This window comes from Schistocerca piceifrons, chromosome 2 (assembly GCF_021461385.2).
Source record: "Schistocerca piceifrons isolate TAMUIC-IGC-003096 chromosome 2, iqSchPice1.1, whole genome shotgun sequence".
Lineage (NCBI taxonomy): Eukaryota > Metazoa > Arthropoda > Insecta > Orthoptera > Acrididae > Schistocerca > Schistocerca piceifrons.
This window is the reverse complement of record NC_060139.1, coordinates 329,036,534-329,055,812: the sequence shown is the minus strand read 5'-3', so window position 1 is coordinate 329,055,812 and position 19,279 is coordinate 329,036,534. Positions and strand designations below refer to the sequence as shown.

General features: G+C 40.0%; 1 protein-coding gene across 3 annotated transcripts in view; it reads left to right on the top strand.

The window, feature by feature from the left end:
* LOC124776411 (targeting protein for Xklp2 homolog) overlaps positions 1-19,279 on the top strand; it is a 145,705-nt gene that overhangs the window by 92,697 nt on the left and 33,729 nt on the right. For 2 of the 3 annotated variants that reach the window (XM_047251396.1, XM_047251398.1), the window contains exon 7: positions 13,196-13,312. The exons of the other annotated variant lie outside the window; for it this stretch is intronic. In XM_047251396.1, the coding sequence (XP_047107352.1) occupies positions 13,196-13,312 (117 nt within the window). The remainder of the gene's footprint in view (positions 1-13,195; positions 13,313-19,279) is intronic. 3 annotated transcript variants of the gene reach the window in all.

The window sequence follows — 19,279 nt, the reverse complement described above, 5'->3', positions numbered from 1 at the left end:
CTTCCTGTAGTCAACACAAAAGTGCCAACTTCCATCCTCCTTCCTGACGAGAACCACTGGTGACGACCATGGGCTCTGTGAAGGCTGAATGATGTCATTCTTCATAATTTTCTCTACCTCGTCGCGAATTATTTGACGTTCCGCTGCTGACACTCAGTATGCTCTCTGTCTTATTGGTTGATGGTCTCCAGTGATAATCCGGCACTTCGCCGTTGATTGTCTACTTTGCTCTTCACCTGTGGAATGAAGCATTCAGAGAACTCTAGAAGAATAGCAAGTAGCCTCTTCTCTTGTTCCTTAGTGAGATCTGGTGATAGTTGAGCTAGAAGATCTTATCTCGTAGTGGTAGCGTTGATTTCGCCAACAGACTCAATATGGGAGGTTTCTATGATGCTCAGCTGTTCGGCAATTAACGGCTCAGCATTTGCTACACACGTGTGTCTTGGAAGGATCTGTGGTTCTCGGCGACAGTTAACTATCCACAATTCACCAAATCTCTTCTTAAACGAGATGACAGAGGCTGGGATGACCAAGTTATTCATCAGTTGTATGCTTCTCTTACATTCCACTACAAGATCCATCGGCTGATGCATGACATGACATGACATCTGACAGTTACCTTTCTAGCACTGACTGCAGGAATGATCACTTCATTCAGCACACATAGTCTTCACACACTCGGATGCGCATCTTCCTATCCGCAGTATCTCATCTCGTCTAGCATGATATTCAAGTGACCACAATCTATAACTGCTTGAGAAGCTTTCAAAAAGTCCCATCCGAGAATGTCATGACTACACTCTTGTAAGATGATGAATTCCAAGGGCAGTGTGTGGCCACTTATACCCACACGAATGACACATCTTCATGTAGGTTTTACATATTTCCCATTAGCCACCTTCAGCAGAGATGTTCTGTGGTCGACAAATATGGTTTTCTGCAACTGGCGACGGCACTTCTCCGAAATGACTGAATAAGATGCTCCAGAGTCCACAAGAGCTTGGGCTGGTTGGCCATCCATGAGGATATCGATGTAGTTTCCTATAATTTTTATAGTGATCGACGGCGGAGGATTTTTCTCTTCCACGACCTCACCTCCAAGGAAGGTCGCACCCTTTAGTTCTCCAGGTTGCTGCGGCTAGGTGATCGGCTGGAGCATCTAAACGGCGATGGAGACCTTGATCAGCGTGTTGGGGAGCGTCCTCTCCAGCGGCTAGCTTGCGGCAATGATGACAGACGTCGTCCTGCACCCACATCTTCTGCATCTTAGTCGTCCCGGAGTTGGCGTTGGCTGAGATCGGTCTGCTGTCTTCTGGTGCGGGCTTCATCAGATATCCGCCGCCTTTGTCGACAATAGCGCACTACATGTCTCAGTCGTCCGCAATGGAAACATTCTGGTTGGTTATCTTGAGTCCTCCAGACATCAGTCTTCCTTAGTGCCCAAACAGGTTCCTCGTGCGGCATTGTAGGAATATAACTTCGCCTGGGTCTCGACTTTTTACCGTTTTAAAGGGAAATGAAAGACGAGAGATTGGGTTCAATGTCTGTTCCACTTCTTCCCTTATGACCTCTTGAAGCTTCTCAAGTTTTTGCTCGCCGTGCAATCCAAGTGCCTTCTGAACTTCCTCTCTCACTATCCGACAGAGATCACTTGTGAAATTGGTTTCTTCCTCCATCACGGACATAGATACGATGTTTAGAAGCAGTTCAAACTTCTTGCATGTAATTCTTTTTTGATGCATTGACTCGATATACTGGCACCACTTTATGAAGTCGTCTGCTGTCGAAACCTCCTTCAGGAGTAGGGCTTGATACATGTCCTCATCAACAACCCTTCACGAGATGTGCCACCTTATCTTCCTCCTTCATTCGAGGATCCACTATTTTACACAGCTCCAAGACGTCTTGAATGTAGGATGCTGTTGTTTCTCCTGGACACTGTGCCCTGCACTTTAATTTATCTTCAGCCTTGCTCTTTCTCCGTTGTGTGTCGCCCAAATACTTGCGCAGTTCCACCTGGAATACTTCCCACCTTGTGAGCTTCTCCTTGTTGTTCTCATTCCATTGCTTGGCAGTGCCCTCCAAGTAGAAAAATACATAGCCAAACACATGGTGTCATCCCATTTGTTAAATTTGGCTATACGCTCGTATACCTGCAGCCACTTGTTTGGCTCTTGGCCATAGTCGCTAGAGAACCCGGAAAGATATCTCATGTGGTGCCGCACAGTTGCTGTCATTGTGACATCCTCTTCTTCTTCTGTCTCCGATAGATTGCGGTCTGTTGAATATGGCTCTAACTCGGGTTTCTTGCCACCTAAACGGCGGCTCTGTCGTGGCCTGATGGGAGCCACTGTGTCGTCAATAATGTGCTGTAGCACGAGTTCCAATACCCAACACCTCCACCAAAATAACGTCACATAGAGGAAGGTGTAAGTAGATGAATTACGAACACTAACTTCACTTAACGAAGGTTTATTCAGCACTTACACATACAAGAGTGTGAAGCGAACTGTCTCTGGCCAGAACACCTACGGTATATATACAGCTACAGAACATTCCAGTACAATGATTCTTGCCATTTGTGGATACTTCTAGAATGTACTCTAACCGAATATAGAAATTAACGTGTTTTAGTTCAGGCTTCCTCTGCAACAACATTATTAAGTCCAAATGTATTTATAAGGAACTATAAGTTCACATGATCAATAATGACAATGTTAATTGTTCTCCTTTAAAATTGTCTGTATGTAAAGTGGCGCAAATACTGCTCTTTTGTCACTAAATACTCAGTTTTGGCTAGTCGCAAATAATAATAAAAGTATGTGCTTATCTATTCCGAAGTAGATCTTCGATTAATACTAATAAAAAAAACTTTACTATCTGTTAACTGCATAGGTAATTGTGCTGTTTGGAGCTGTGGCTGTAAATACTTTTGGGTGAAGAGGACTCAGGAAATAGGAACCAAAGAGAATACCTTATTTGGAAGCAAAAACAGTGTTGCTCATAAACCAGCAAGCTTTGCAATGTCATTTGTTTCAGGGGCTAAAACATCGTTTCAGAAGATGTTCTTCGCTAGAGACTCTGTCTCTTGAAGCTATCACACTTTCACGTAAAAGTTTTCTTTCAGTGTTGGAGATGCCAAAAGGCACCTCATTCCAAAGCATTAAGCAAAAGCTACAGAAATACTCTTCAAGCTGCCAGTTTGTCCTCACTGGTAGAGAGGTCAAAGTTGAACAGTATGTCTAAAGTTGATGTCTTTCAGGCAAGATAAGGTTAAGACCAAATCAAATAGCCCCACAGCTATCAGACAGTAAGGACATTGAAATATTCCTGATAGGAAAAAGCCCCTGCAACATAGATGCTTCTGTTGCAACAATTCTATGTCAACTGAAAGGAAATTTGAAGCTTCACACTGCACCATTAAGATGTGTCTCATTATACAGTGGAACATAAATATGATCGACACATCTGGAGGAAGTCGGACAAGAAGAGAATTTTAAATAACATGACACATTTATGCTAAGGGGTAACAGTTTATACAGGAAGGATTAGAGAACTGAAGTAGTAGTAGCAGAACTATTCATAAATGGTGCATACCCCTCCTTACCCTCCCTTCTCAACAACAGCTTAAAGGCAGTTATTACAGTGTGTGCATAGTATAATCACTGTTTTTTCCCATACATATCGATCGAGACATGGCGCCCACTCACCCCTTCATCCCCAAGAGATCCTTCCAACCTTGTAAAGAATCGATCTCTCTCTCTCTCTCTCTCTCTCTCTCTCTCTCTCTCTCTCTCTCTCTCTCTCTCTGCTTAAAAAATGAACTGAAATTGATTTTCACAGCAATATTTGTTATTAAATTTGGAAATGTATCTGATGCATGAATTTAAAGGCCTGTTAGAAAAGGAAGTGTGTTTAATTTTACACTTATTTGTGGTAAAGATTAACGCAGCTAATTCAACATGTTACTTGGCAGAGATATGAATATAAAACATCATGAGAAGAACATATCCAGGAATAAAATAGTTAGGTCCAGAACATTTATCCTGCAGAGTGTAATCTTTTGAATGAACTACAGTGCTTAAAACCAAATCGGCATCTACATACATAATTTGCAAATGCACTGTGATGTGTGTGGCAGAGGATACTTGGATTGAGACAACATTTTAAGATGTTGTCCTATTCCAGTCACTATAGGGCCTGAGAAGAATGACTGTTCAAATATGTGTGTATATGCACATGTGTGTTATGATTAGTTTAATCTTGTCTTCACAATATCTACGAGAGTGATACATCTGGTGTTTAATATCTGGGGATTCTTCACATAATACTTATTCTTGAAAATTTGTTTGCAGGCTTTTGCTGGTTAATTGGAGTCTTATCTAAAGGGCCTGGCAAATTGTTTTTTTTTTCCCTCCCAACGTTTCTGTGATACTCTCCTGCGAGTCAAATATATGACAGTCATGCTACCATTCCTTTTTATATGAAATGTTCCCCATTAATACCATTTGGTAAGGGTCCCCACAATTGAACTTCATTCTAAGATGGGGTGCAAGAGTGTTGCGTATAGTACTTTATTTGTAGTTCAACTGCATTTTTCCACTATGCTGCCAGTGAGTGGAAGCCTGCTATCTGCATTACCTATGACTGAACCTGTGTGATCATTCCGTACTATAATACTGCAACAGGGTGTCTACGACCCGGGACAACTGGGAGATCCGGGAAAAACCCGGGAATTTTTTTCATCCGGGAGAAAACCGAGAAAAATCCGGGAATTTTGTAGAATTCCAGGAATTTTTAGTTGTTTTAGTTTTCAGTTAATTTTCTGTAATTTTAACTGGTAAGAACCGTTACTCTAACAAAGGATATTACTGTATCCCGCTGCTGCAGAATAATACTGCAGCAACAAAACATGAATGACAGAAAAAAAAGAAAATAAAACTTAAATTGCAAAGGAAATGCGCCATATAAAATAACACAGTGATCGTACAAGCGTCTGCCAACAGCAAAATGTGCCAATGGCTTTCGGAAGACAATGCAATGCTTCATGACATCAAATTGCCTTCGATGAGCGTGACATCACAACTTTTTACAGTAGACTCATTTAATCAGTTACGAGCGGGCTCGTGCACACGCGCAGTTGAGTCGCGTATGAGTAGTACCTTCTCCCTCTTCTGGCTACAGAAATTTGGCTGTTGGCTGTGTAAGCAGCAGTAGCAGCAACAGCCACATGGTACCCGGAAAAATTTTACTGGCGCGCCCAAGCTGCCAGATTCACGCGTGTGCAGCAGGCTCGGATCTAGTGGGGAGTGATGGAAAACCGGGGTAGCTGAACCGTGCAGCAATTTCGGGGGGAGGGGGCAAATTCATGTTCTTGAGAGGAAGAAAAAAAAAAGTTTTGCAAAGCACCTAGCATCCAGCGCACGTCGGTCTATCGATTATTCATATGATTTTGAAACGCACCCCTGCTGGTTTTTGAACACATGCTAAGTTGATTTCTGAATGAATTATAAGCTGATTTTTGAATGTGTGCATAGTATACGTGGTGTCTCTGCCAGGGGAATCCTCGTCACATCTAGAAATAAACTTTCCTGCAGACAAAACAGGAGGGGGCTATACGAGCTGAACGGAATACAGCCTAACCGGTCAATGCCAAGTGCTGCTTGTTTATGTGGTTGATTTGGTTTCTGAATGTTCAGCGTTGTTATAATTACCAGCGAATCCATTGATTTAGACTACCAGAGTGGAAATAAACGACTAACAAGTAAGAAAGATTACATATTATCTTCTCGGTGTATCCAAGAAAGTGAAATTTTAACAGAAATCTTTTGGCCAGATCGCTACATGAGACAGGGCCAGTTGTAGTCCCCGCCTAGCAGCCGCTTAAGTTCCATTCTGGGAGTAGCGCGGAAAACGCATTGCACGAACACGTAATAACGCCTAACCGGAGAATAATCGCTGGATAACTAAACCGGTGATTGTGGCAGGGTTAGTGAAGTTAACCGGGGACTTAGTTTTGACAGTGGTAGGAATAGTTACAAAATTAGTGATGACAAGACTGTTTGTTAGAACGAGGAAGGACAAGAAACGGGGACATCACACAAATTATCGAAGAATATGATGATTCCAAATTTATACAAAAATTTCGTTCTACTACTTTTTGGTCTCGTGCATGAGAAACTGGGGCGTATGAATGAAATGTGAAACTATTTCCTAACATAAAGCTTTTTCCTTGTAGTAGGCCAAATAAGTATTTCGTATTGGTACTTCGTGAATTATATTCTGACGTATTATAAAAGTTGTCATTATCGCCAAAACAGTCTCGCTTATTTGGTGTGTGTTACAATTGCTGAAATATTAGAAAGGCCTATTTTGTTTTCTCCAGCACATAGTGGCAAAATAGACGTAATCGCTCGAGAAACCAAACCAGTCTTGGGTACTATTTGTATTACCAACTTTTTCAGTATTAGACAACGACATTTATATTTTTCATGTAGCAAAACGTCTGACGAACTTTGATAAGGTGACAGAACTTTTGCAGAAAGGAAAGCTCGCTGTGTAAAGCTGTAGCAAGATTAGAGAGAAAAATCGCTAGGACCTAAGGATTGAAGAAATGTGTACAGTCTTGTCTGTCTCTTGTCTTTACTGGTTTTAGGTGCCCTATATTTAATTTTATGTCACTCAGAAGAGCAAGTTATTAGCGAATAGGCAATGAAGTGTTTCAGATTTTATTTTATTTCCACCTTTCTGACAGTCAAGCATTAACTGCCTTGCAGAACGATGAAGTTATTTTTGTCAGTTTGATAAATAAATTTGGCTTTTATTAAGCTTTCCTGCTGAGGCAGTCAGTTTATTCCACACTATTGGCTAGTTTCAACTGTTCGCTGCATTTCAGGTGCACGTTTTCATCTTCTACCAAATATGGCATTATGCCATAGTAAAGAACCGAACATGAGATAATACAGTACTGGTACTCAAAGAAAATTTGTCCCGAAAACCACACTGAAAAGCTTCGTATCTGGTTGAGGCCTACGTCATTGAGAATCTGGACATATGAATGTGCACTGTAAGGCGAACTATGCATTTTAGTATGGTTCACGAAATTCTGACGCTCTTGGAGTATCCTCTGATGTCTTGTTTCTCTTATGACATAATGTAAGATCTTTTAATGTTTTACACGTACGAACATGGAGCTTCCTACATCACCGTAGCGGCGCAAGCGCGGTGACGCCTCTTATCTGGCACTCTCTGACAACTTCTGAAATGAATCTATTTCAAACAGGTCATGGGAAAATATTGCGAATTATTGTTCGGAAAGCGTTATTTTCAAAGTAAATTTCCTTTTACGCAAGATGAACTATGTGGGAGAATGTATGAGGGATTTCTTAAATCACAGAGTGTTTGGTCTCTTTTAAAAATCAGCTCTTTGATGACAGGCCATTTAGAAGAATTTCGAGCCCAGAAGATCAGAGATTTATGTCTGTGTTAAAAATTTTGCTGGCGTATTTGTGTGACGTATCTTAAAGTGTAGCATGCTCTAAACAGATCAACATTATAAGTAAAAGCTTAACTTCTCTTGTAGCTTATTAATCTTCGAGACAAATATTATATGCAAAAGCTTTTCTTTTCTTGTAGCAACACTATGTAAATTAATTTAAACCATTAACTTTTCCTGTTGGTGGAATTCGAATTTATACTTTCGTAATACGAAAATATGCAGCGTACATGCTACTGCACATCAAAGATCTTTCCAAAACGTGTTTTTTCCCCAAGTATCGTTTTCTAAAGTGCGGGGAAATTCTATGGTGCTGTATAAAACCGCATTCTATCAAAGGATAAGTTTTACAGTTCCGAGGGAAAGTATACTGTTACTTAATATGGCAAAAGCATATTTTCACCCGGGAGAAAATGTATTTTCAACCGGGAGATCCGGGGAAAATCCGGGAATTTTTTCTCCTTGTCCGCATATACACCCTGTGCAAATTCTTACACATATTTATATGAACCGATTTCCAGTTGTTACTGATTTTGTTTGTTTGTGGAATACTAAGAATTTTCATTGTGAAGTGTGTACTTTTACGTTTGTGAAGATTTAAATCTAGCTGCCAGTCTTTGCACTGCTTTCAAATCTTATTGTGATCTACGTAGATTTTTCCACCCCGTCCCCCTCCCTCATGTTGTACTTCATTATAGATAATAATACCATGGGCAAAATGTCTGAGGTTACCATGGTGACAGGATTGTCGGTCAAGTTGTGGCCATGATTTATTTATTTATTTATTTATCCATCCATGCAGTCATCAAATAAATAGCTTTTGTAAGTGTTTGCTGTACTAGTCAGAAAATGGTATATAAAACAGTTAATGTATATTAAATTTCTATTATATATTTATCACATTACAATTACTATGCTATTACTGGAAACAGATTCTTAACTTGAGCAACGTCATATGACACATCAGAACTTTGTCTTAAAATTCTTTGAGGGAATATAAACATTTTTCTATCAGAAAATGTTTTAATTGTGTGTTCCATTCCCTTTCATGTTCTTAGTGAGTTTGGAAGTCTGTTGAACTAAATCAAACCATTTATAAGTGGACTTTGTTCTGTCATTTTCAGTTTGTTCCTTTGTTGAAAGTAGCCGGCCGAAGTGGCCATGCGGTTAAAGGCGCTGCAGTCTGGAACCGCGAGACCGCTACGGTCGCAGGTTTGAATCCTGCCTCGGGCATGGATGTTTGTGATGTCCTTAGGTTAGTTAGGTTTAACTAGTTCTAAGTTCTAGGGGACTAATGACCTCAGCAGTTGAGTCCCATAGTGCTCAGAGCCATTTTGTTGAAAGTAGTTAAATATTGTCCTGGTGCTGTGATCGTTGTAGGTATGCTAAGTAGTACATCTATTTGCTTCATTTTTTGGGAAACCAAAATGTAACTGATACAAAAAGGTCTAAAGAATATATTCAATTAAAATGAAAGTATTTGTGCCCCTTGACTGGAAGCCAATGTTCTGTTTGTGTGTCTACTGAACAGCTCCATAATTTAGTCTGATAGTTAAGAGAGGTATAAATTGTTGTATTTCTTGACATTGGGCTAGACTGTTGTTGGGAGCTTGCTAAGGTGATTCAACCTACTGCAGATTTTTCCACATCTGAAATTAATGTGGTGTACCCACCTAAAATGTTCATACATATGTTCATCCATTTTGTTGCAGAGATACAGTGTCATTATTTATGTTGTTGTGGTGAAAACTAACTGCTTCACCATTTGGCTGCTGCAGATACACTTGCTACATGCTGAGGAGCTGTGCACTGTCTTATGGCATATCTAACTGCACTTCTTAGCTAGTGTTTGGACTTGCACCGGGGCCGTGCCAGTATGAATACTAAATATTTTTGGAGTGTTCTCAGTGATGTCTTGTTCCTGTACGATTTGTCCAACCAAAACTAACATGATTGTAGGTGACAAAATTAGTTCCCAGTTTTGAAGCTTCTGGATGAATTTACAGTTGCGATAGATTTGCAGAGATGTGAAGACTGCTTTTCCTTCAGTAGATTCTGATAAGATTTCCGTAATGCACTCAGAAAGTTACGGTCACTTTGATTCTTTGGCTTCGGAAAAAATATAATTTGTATCTCATACAACTGAAGTTCTACTTCTGCTGATGTGGACAGCTTAGGACTGCTGTTTTCAGAATTTGTGGAGAAGTTATCATTTGCATCAATGCTCACTGTTGTTCTTCATGTGTATCTCCAGGATCTCTTCCTCAGTTCAGACACAATGTCTTGTCATTTTCTTTATAGAACAGATGATGAAAACACTGATGACAATCCTGACGAACAGTGTAAGATGTAAAAGGAAGTCGAATGAACCAAAAAGAGGTTACAGCAAAGTGCCTAAGCACAACCTAGAAGCCACAGAGGTATAACGCTACTGAGATAAAGGGCAGAAATCCAGCTGCACACTTACCTTCAACAGAACCTGAGGAGCAGTGGAGCCTAAAGACAGTCAGTTTTAACTCTCGGTAACTGAGTTTTACTGACTGTAACCTTCAAGCCTTTGTTACTAAAGTATTTAGTTGCACAATTACCTACAATAATTCCAACACACTGTGTCCCATAGAATAAAATTGAGATGCCTTCTCCATAGCTTATTATGTGAGAGTGATGGGCTTGTTAAAGTCATTTTTTGTAAATTTTCATCCTGCTTGTGATTAAGAGAGTTGTAGGTTGATTGTCTTAACATAGACTTAAGCTTTCATATAAGTAACTGATGGTTTAACAAGTCAGTAGCTTTTATCAGATATAAAAATATTCTTTGAGTATGCAGCTTTGGGACCGGCAGGCTATATACTTCATGGATGAACTTGTAACATTACTGACCTCCTTTACCTAGATCATTATTTCCATTAAATGCCCAGTATATGAACTGCTAGGTGCTTCAGCAATTTTAAATAACTGACATCATCGAAGTTTCTATTTGAGTAAAGCACTTCTGTTTTCACATGATGCTTCTATGATCAGCTTGAAGATGAGAAGTTCCATTATCGTCACAAAATAGGTCAGCAATTTACAAAGACTAAGAGATGTATAACTTAAATAGAGGTTTCGAAATTAATTTACCGACTTCGAATTCCTTGAAATTGGCTGTTTTATTATAGATCCACTATCCAATAGTGACATAAAAATTTGTGCTGAGCTGTGACTTGAACCCGTATTTCCTGCGTATCAAGAGCGGTTGCCTTAACCATTTCCACTATCTGTGCACAGTCCCCTGACCGACCTGCACCTCTAGATGCCACACTGTCTACACCCCTATGTTGTGTTCCACTAAATTCATCATGCAATGCTTGCAAGATTACTCGTATTTCCATAACAGGCGGGATAGGACTTCCCATTTTAACATTTCCAAGTATGTTTTGACCTCTTTTTCAATGTGGGGTCGAGTGTTGTCGTGCTGTAAAATCACTTTATCGTGCCTCTCGCTATATTGCGGCCGTTTGTTTTTTTAATGCTCTGCTCAAACGCATTGATTGCGTGAGGTAACAAACACCTGTGATTGTTTCACTTGGTTTTAACTCCTCATAGTACACGACGCCGAGCTGGTCCCACCAAATGCAGAGCATGATCTGGAGCTGTGAGTATTCAATTTGGCCGTCGACTTGGAACCATGGCCGGGATATCTCCACGATTTTTTGCGTTTAGCGTTATAATAATGAACCCATTTTTCATCCCCGGTCACAATGTGATGCAGAAATCCCTTCCGTTTTCGCCTCTGAAGCAACTGTTCAAACACACAAACACTGTTCAATATCTCTTGGTTCCTGCTCACACGGGACCTAAGATACTTCTTTCTGAATAATGCCCATAACCTTGGGAGGTTTTGAAATATCTTGCTGTGTCACTCCCACTAATCATGCCAATTTTTCTTGGAGTTTGACGTGAGTCTTCACTCGGCAATGTCTCCAATTCTGCATCTTCAAAAACATTCTCTCTTCCACCACTGTGCCGGTCTATGACATTAAAATAACGTTCTTGAAGTGTTGAAACAATTCATGACACGTTCTTTCACTAAAGTGTCCTTACCATACGTACTTGAGAGCATTCGATGAGACTGGGCCACTGTTTTCCTCATATTGAAACAAAACAGTAACACCTCCAGCAAATGACAAGAATTAGGCTGGTAAATTGACATTTTCTGTCAAGAACAACTTTATGATGCAGACTGATGTTTGAATGAGGTTATGTTGACTGAGGTCCAAGCTAACTGCCTGACGACGTCTTTGATCTGTTTCTTTTGACCGCTGCTTACTGTTGTTGCAACCTATAGGCAAACAGCGGAAGCAAAGTTGTACACCTTGTAATATACTCACTTTAGCATTTGGTTATTTTTTGGTGGTAAATCCTTGCTCCAGACTAGACTACTCATATACTGCAGGAATCCCTGGGCTTGCTTTCCCCTTTCTTTTATCATCATTCCTCCCATTGCCTCCTATTATGTTCCCTTATTACTTGAAATTTTCCACTTTCTGTAGTAACTGCCTTCCAATACTTGCATATGTTGATGTTTTCATCTCATTCTTTATCACATAACTTCACACTACTTAACATTAAATTTCTGTCCATACAATTGCAACATTCCCTCCCATACATTTAGCCTTTCGTGTATCTCTTTTTATCTGTTTATCAACACTATTAAATCAGCTGCAAATATCATTGCCATCATCTTTTCATCTCATATTCATGCTGCCACCTCTGTGGATTAATGATATTGTTCTATAACTAGACACATGTTACTAACTACCGTTTTTATATGCTGGCTTGAGCACACTCATTTTTGGTCCACTTGGGTATTTTGTTTTCTCAGATACTGCAGTAAGGCAGGAAAAAATTCTGATGTGTTTTTACAGCATGTGTTTGTAATGTATTCCTTTATGCTGTCGCATACTTTATGCTGTCGCATACTTTATGCTGTCGCATACTTTATGCTGTCGCATACTTTATGCTGTCGCATACTTTATGCTGTCGCATACTTTATGCTGTCGCATACTGTATGCTGTCGCATACTGTATGCTGTCGCATACTTTATGCTGTCGCATACTTTATGCTGTCGCACCCCAATGAATGTTTATTCTGTCACATTGCACACGTAATGTTGGTTCACCTTCACAAATCTAAGTTGGCACACATTACAATATGTAGTACATTTGTAAACTGAGTTGGTTGGTGAAAGAGAGAGAGAAAGAGAGAGAGAGCAAGGGAGGGGCAATCACTCAGTCACAGAAGACAATGCGTGGAGTGCAGAAAGACTGAAAAGGAAACAGCTTTTACCACTAGCTTTAGAGCTCTTTTCCTTTTTGCACACACACTTTTTCTAAAAAAAGAGAACAAGTATCTCTAAAACGAATGTGAATGCTGTTTCCTGTTATGTCTCTGCGCTCCAGACCTCAGTCCTATAGAAGAGTGGTTACCTTTTCCTTATTTTACATATTGCTCCATCACAGAAAACAAAATACTTAGGTGTATTACAAATAGTGTTGGGTGGATCATATAATTTCTATGGTAATAAATTAGAATGGATTGTGGATATATGAGATAGAAGTGAAATATTGTGTGAATCTCAGTAAAATAACAGATATGTAGGAAAGTTATTGTAAATATTTTGCATATTCCTATTTACTATTTTTATTGTTTTTCCATCAGACAGGGGCTGCAAAACTGATCAACGAATCTCAAACTGTGCGTACTAACAGGAACATATTTCCATATGAAAAGCGGGCTGCAAGATCTGAACATAATACTGATCATCCTGTGTGGGAGGTGAAATTAATATTACTTACTTTAATTTCTGATAAAATATGTAGACATTAAGAGCATCGTGTGGTCATGACCAGTGTCCCATAATGCACTGATCATTGTCCTGGTTGTTGACAATAAGGTGTGCTGTGTTTCAGTTCAGCATTGGTTTATTCAACTCAGGAGGGTTTAGTATTTGTATTCAGAGAATATAAAAAGTGTTTAATGAAACAATGGAAAATACAGGATGGAATGTAACAATATTATGAAAAGGAAAGTTGCTACTTACCGTATAGCGGAGATGGTGAGTGTGGCTTCAGTTGCCCAAGACTCTAGTTGTGTGTGTGTGTGTGTGTGTGTGTGTGTGTGTGTGTGTGTGTGTGTGTGTGTGTGTGTGTGTGTGTGTGTGTGTTTTCTATTTTCAACGAAGTCCTGCTGGCCAAAAGCTTTCTTTCCTGAAGAAGGCTCTGGCTGGAAGCTAAATGTGTAGAAGTCTTTGTTGTGGCTGCCTGTAACTTGATGCGTCATTTTTACGGTGAGTAGCAACCTATCCTCTTCATAATATTGTTAACCATAGTTTTTCCCTTTGCAAGCATGGTTTGTAACTTTTAATTTCATAAGGTGAAAAGGAGAGATTTTTTACTATTAATTTCATTACAGGTATATGGCATAATTACTGTTGCATTCAGAATGTCTTGTATTTCTGTTTGGAATATGACACATACTGATGAGAAATCAAAGTTACTGTGTTATCTATTTCTCATTCAGCAACTCGCTTTTCATAGACATATCAAAGTGATGCTTAACAACTAAGCACAACCATAAGAACATAGGACAGTGGACAACAAGAATTCCACCCTTTATAAGATAACAGACTGATGCGGCTGAATGCTGAAGCTCTGAAAGAGGGTCGTAGCTGCGTATGTGCACCTTGTTTTAACAGCAAAGGAGGCACAGCCACTCTGAGCTCCTCTCAGGGCTGCACAAGATGACGGCTAAGAAGAATAGATGGGCAAAACTGTTCTTTCTGAGACCATATCAGAACAGCTCACTTGATGGAATGAACTAGCTCTTTCTCATGACTCACCACTTGCCATTCTCTCACAAAAATAAAGGGAGGCAGCTTGCCTATTTAATTCAGGTCATAGTACCTTCATTTTTATTTTATTTGGTCCTATTTTGAAAGAACATAGGAAGAGGAGTAAGAAGGGGGAGACCGACAATGCTTAGTATGTTGTGTGTGAAGGCATACTGATCAGTTTTCAAGGAGGAACCCATGTCCAGAAACATGCAGCTCGAGTACTGGGAAGAGTCAGTCTGAGAAAGGCATGCATTCCACATTACATCAATAAACTCTACATGAGTAGCACATCGTGCTGTCTGCATTACAAACAGCCTTCAAAATGCGTACCTCCTGTGTCGATGCAAAGCTTACATTGACGGTGCTGAGCCATAAGCCTTCAGCACACAGACCATGCTGTTGAATGTCAATGTTGAGTGCCCAGTTAAACGCCATGCTGAACACTCAGAAACAACGTGACTTGTGCATACATGTGTGCCTCAGTGTGGTACACTCGATCACAGCACACTGTAGTGGTAGTTGTCAGCTGTATCTAGCTCACACATCACCCTGTTTATGAAATGTATGGGTGTAAAGTTGCTAAATTAGCTCTGTTAAAACACACATTTGCACCCTTTCCACATGTTAGTTATGTCGTTCTGTCGGTGGTACACATAAATAAAAACTTCAATATGCATGTGCATGTTGTAAAGCAGAAAGAAAAGTACCAGTCCAGTCAGTACAGACATCGGCTTGTAGAAGTCCCATTACAGATTGTGCAATAAAAATTCTTACTTGATCGCTGTTCCTATTTAGCAGCAAAACCATTACAACATGTCAAACAAGAAACTTAAAACAAGAAAGTATCAAAATATTTTACTGCAAGTTGTGCAAGTTCTCTTGTAGATTAAGGCACTCCTCGGAGTGCACCTACATTTACAGAACACCTACATTTACAGAACGTGCTATAGAATACATATTTATTAAAGTAATAAGAAAGTATCAGAACCTATTAGACAATTTGAAGGCTAGTAATAAAAATGTATGGATGTAGTCAAGGTGAACCGGCAACACTTCACTCGTTCATTTCCCATTCTGCAACACTGTGCATTGTGCTGTATCGATCATGACTGTTGAGGTACCATACTTTTGTTCTCACTGTGAACTGAAAGCTTTAATCGTAGATATGTTGTTAACTGATGTTTAATTATAACCAGTTGTATTAAGGACATTGCATTACTTACAATCCTTAGTGTGCCATTGCCGTGAAACGGTATACTTTCATAATATACAAGTTACAGTAATTTTTTAACCACCAGTATGATGTTTCTTGTCATTTTATTACAGCAAATTGTACGGTTAACAAAAAGTTTCCAAGAGATCCTGAGTTTTCTGATGCTTAGAAACAGCATATATACATATGGGCTTCAACTGAAAGCCAGTATGGCAGTTCACAGTTCTGTACTGAAGAGAGGTGGCATGCATGTAACATACGTGGCGTTCTTCCATCCCAATGGTCAACATTCACAACCATGTTCAGAATATCTGTCATGTTATTGCTCTGCACATTCGGGAAGAATCCCCAATGTGCTTTCCACACTATGACATCAGAAACTTAGCACGCTCAATGCTCGAACGTATGGATCATGTGCTGATAGCTTTATGTACATGAGCCAATATGTGCGATGGTCTTCGAAGTATTTCAGCGCCCTCCGCTGACAGGTGTGCCATACACCATCCTCTTCGTATTACCCCACAGGAAATAGTTGAGAGGTATCGGATCCGGTGACCGTGCTGGCTATGGAACTGATCCAGCCGTACCAGTCCATTGATTGTGATATGAAACTTTGAGGTGATCTCGCACATCAACATTGAATAGTGCTGGAGCTCCGTCATGATACAGCCACATGTCCATTCGAACACTTAATGGCACAACATTCAATAGGGTAGGCAAAACAACTCTTAATGTGAGGTAGTTTGGTCCTGTTAGTCTGTGTGGCAGGAGGTGTGGCTCAATGGTATTGTCACCAATTAGCCCGCCCAGATGTAAATACTGACCCCGTGTTCGTGATTTTGAATCACCTGTGCACACAGATTTTAGTCCACTCAAACATGCATGTTTTGCCACTTTAATATGCTGTCTCTAGTAAATGTGCAATCATCTGTGAGCAGCACAAAGCTCAGAAATTGGCACTAGAATATGCGTCGTTGTTAATTCCACTGTGCAAACAGTACCCTTAGTGGGTAGTCCTCCTCTTGTAATCCCTGGACTTTCTGCAGATGGTATGGGTGGAACCGGTGCTCATGGACGACATTCCTCATGGCACTTTTACCCGTATGCAGCACCTGTGCCACCTGCTGAGTGCTGGCGGCTGAGCCCTCTTCGAACATTCAGTATGTCCTCCAACTGTAGTGTTAGAGCCAAATGTGGACGACCCGCATCACGTTTTGGTGCCTATAAGAGAGCAAACAGTAAACTAAGGATAGTATTCACAAGTATTAAGCACAAAGTGCTACTGCTTTGCTGTTCAGTGAAAACACTTCAGGCACAAAATACCTATGCGCAACTTTATGGCTTCTCTGAGGCATGTCTCTGTGGCTGCAGGGCTTAATTGGCTATCTTGTTAATATTATTAATTTAAACTGTTCTGTAGGGTTAACAAAAGAAGACATTCAGAAACATTATGTAGATACTAATTATGTTTGCAGTTCGATCTAAGCATCACCCTTACAAGCACAGTAATTTCATAGCAAGAAGGCCAGATAAACAGAATGGTTAATTGTTAATTTTATGCTGCTAAAATTCACAAAACTGTGAGGTAGAGCTTACATGAATATCAAATTTGCAATTTAAATGCATGAACAAGCTGATGGCATAGTAACCCAGCCGATGGAGACCATATAACATCGAATGTGAGAAATAATTTGTGTAGTGGTAACTTTTGTAAGCTTTTCTTGAATAACGTGAAAAATGTGCCCTCTGTTTAAAACATATCCCTGTGCATAACGAAACTGCATTTTTTACAAAAAAGATCCTATTCATTTTTTCTTTAGGCCTAATAGTTTGCTTGAAGAGAATGAGAGAGTATTGGAAATCCTGCACTAGGCACAAGCTCTGTAGCTTAGATAGTTTTGTTGGTCAACTTGTGGTAGTTTTCCGACTTGATTGACCACAAGTGACCTAATTAAAATTGTTTATCTCAACTTCCTCTACACCATTGTTGGTAAGTTACGGTTTACACCATCTATAAGGTGGTAAAGTGTCTTTTGTGTTAATGCAGTGCTCTGAGGATCTGATCTTTCTTGATGTCCTATTTTTCTCATCTCTTAGAAAAGCTGCAAAAATTAGAAAGATAAGTAAATCTATATGTACGCTTGATTTACGTCACATTTGTTTGTAGCTTGGGAAATGTTTCCTTCAGCATGCGACTTGGGATGCTGCTGTTGCAGCCTATTGACGAATCTTTGCTCTGCTTGCTAGTGTCTTCAGACGTTATCGACCAGGAATGAATTGCCCATTTCTAGAGGAGACGGCACGAACAATCTAGGCTGGCTGGATTCAGGTGTACAGCAAGAACGAGGGGGTAGCAAGGGTTCATTCGCCTTTGATCTGGTCTCCATAGCTGACGACAAAAATTTGGACCCCACATTTGATGGAAATAGAGCAAGTGAAAGTGCAGTCTATCAGAAGGCCAGCAGGTAGTGAGATTGCATTTCTGTTGCTAACAAACTAAGGCCAGCAGCTATTAGGAGTGCACAATGGTGTGATGCCACCTTGTGGCAGAAGAGAGAGACTGTAATGATCACTCAAGTTACCGAAAATCAGTGAAATCTGATCAAGGACAGCTAAGAAATACACAAATATACCATTGTAAGGAGAGAATTAAGAAGTATTTTTTAAGTTATTTCAGGATCAGAGTTTCATTAGGGTTCATGAACTGTTAAAAGTAATAACTCTTTTACACATTCAGCAATTTCTACAAACCATGTCTCAATGGCTACAATTGAAGGAAATCTGTCAAAGCATGATATTAGAATCTTTGTAACTTTAATAGAAATTGAATTGTAAGCGGGAGTGTGCATTCCGTGATATAAAAACCTAAATTTGAGGGAAATAATTTGTTGATAAATAAAAATAATAGAAGTATGCTAAATTAGTTTTTGAAAGCTATCTTAGCCTGTGATTATTTAATAGTTTTTAATCATTTAGCAACAAATTTGTATATCCTAGATATACACTGATAAAAATGGTAATACATCCCCCCCTCTCCCCCTGAAAGCAGGCTGGTTTGATTTTGGATTAAAAAATACCACATTATTCCACTTTGGGCTACAAAACCCTATTTTTCACCTTATCTGTTCAATGCAATGGCCTTACACCATACTTGGAGAGCCTGTATGCCTGCATGGTACCACTCTACCGGTTGCCGTTGGAACCGACGTCTTGTTGCATCCCTTGGAGTGTATCCTTCATTGAACCAAACAGATGGAAGTCGGAAGGTGTGAGATCCAGGCTGTATGGTGGATAACGAAGAAGAGTCCAGTGAAGTTTTGTGAGCCCCTCTCAGGTGCATAGACTTGGGTGAGGCCTTGTGTTGTCATTTGCATTTTTGTGGCAATGAGCATACTCAAGTTGTTTCTTCAGTTTCCTGAGGGCAGCACAGAACACTTCAGAGTTGGTCATTTCACCATGAGGGAGGACATCACCATGATTTTACTGGCTGAGGGTGTGATTTTGATATTTCATAAGAGAGGTGGTGTGGGTTGCTGTCTTGTTTCTGGTTCAAAAGGATGAAACTACGTTTCATCACCTGTGACAATGTTCGACAAAACAACTGTCACGATCAGCCTCATAACGTGCAAGCAGTTCTGCTCAGATGATCTTTCATTGCTCTGTACGGTCTTCTGTTAGATGGGAAGGAACCTAGTGG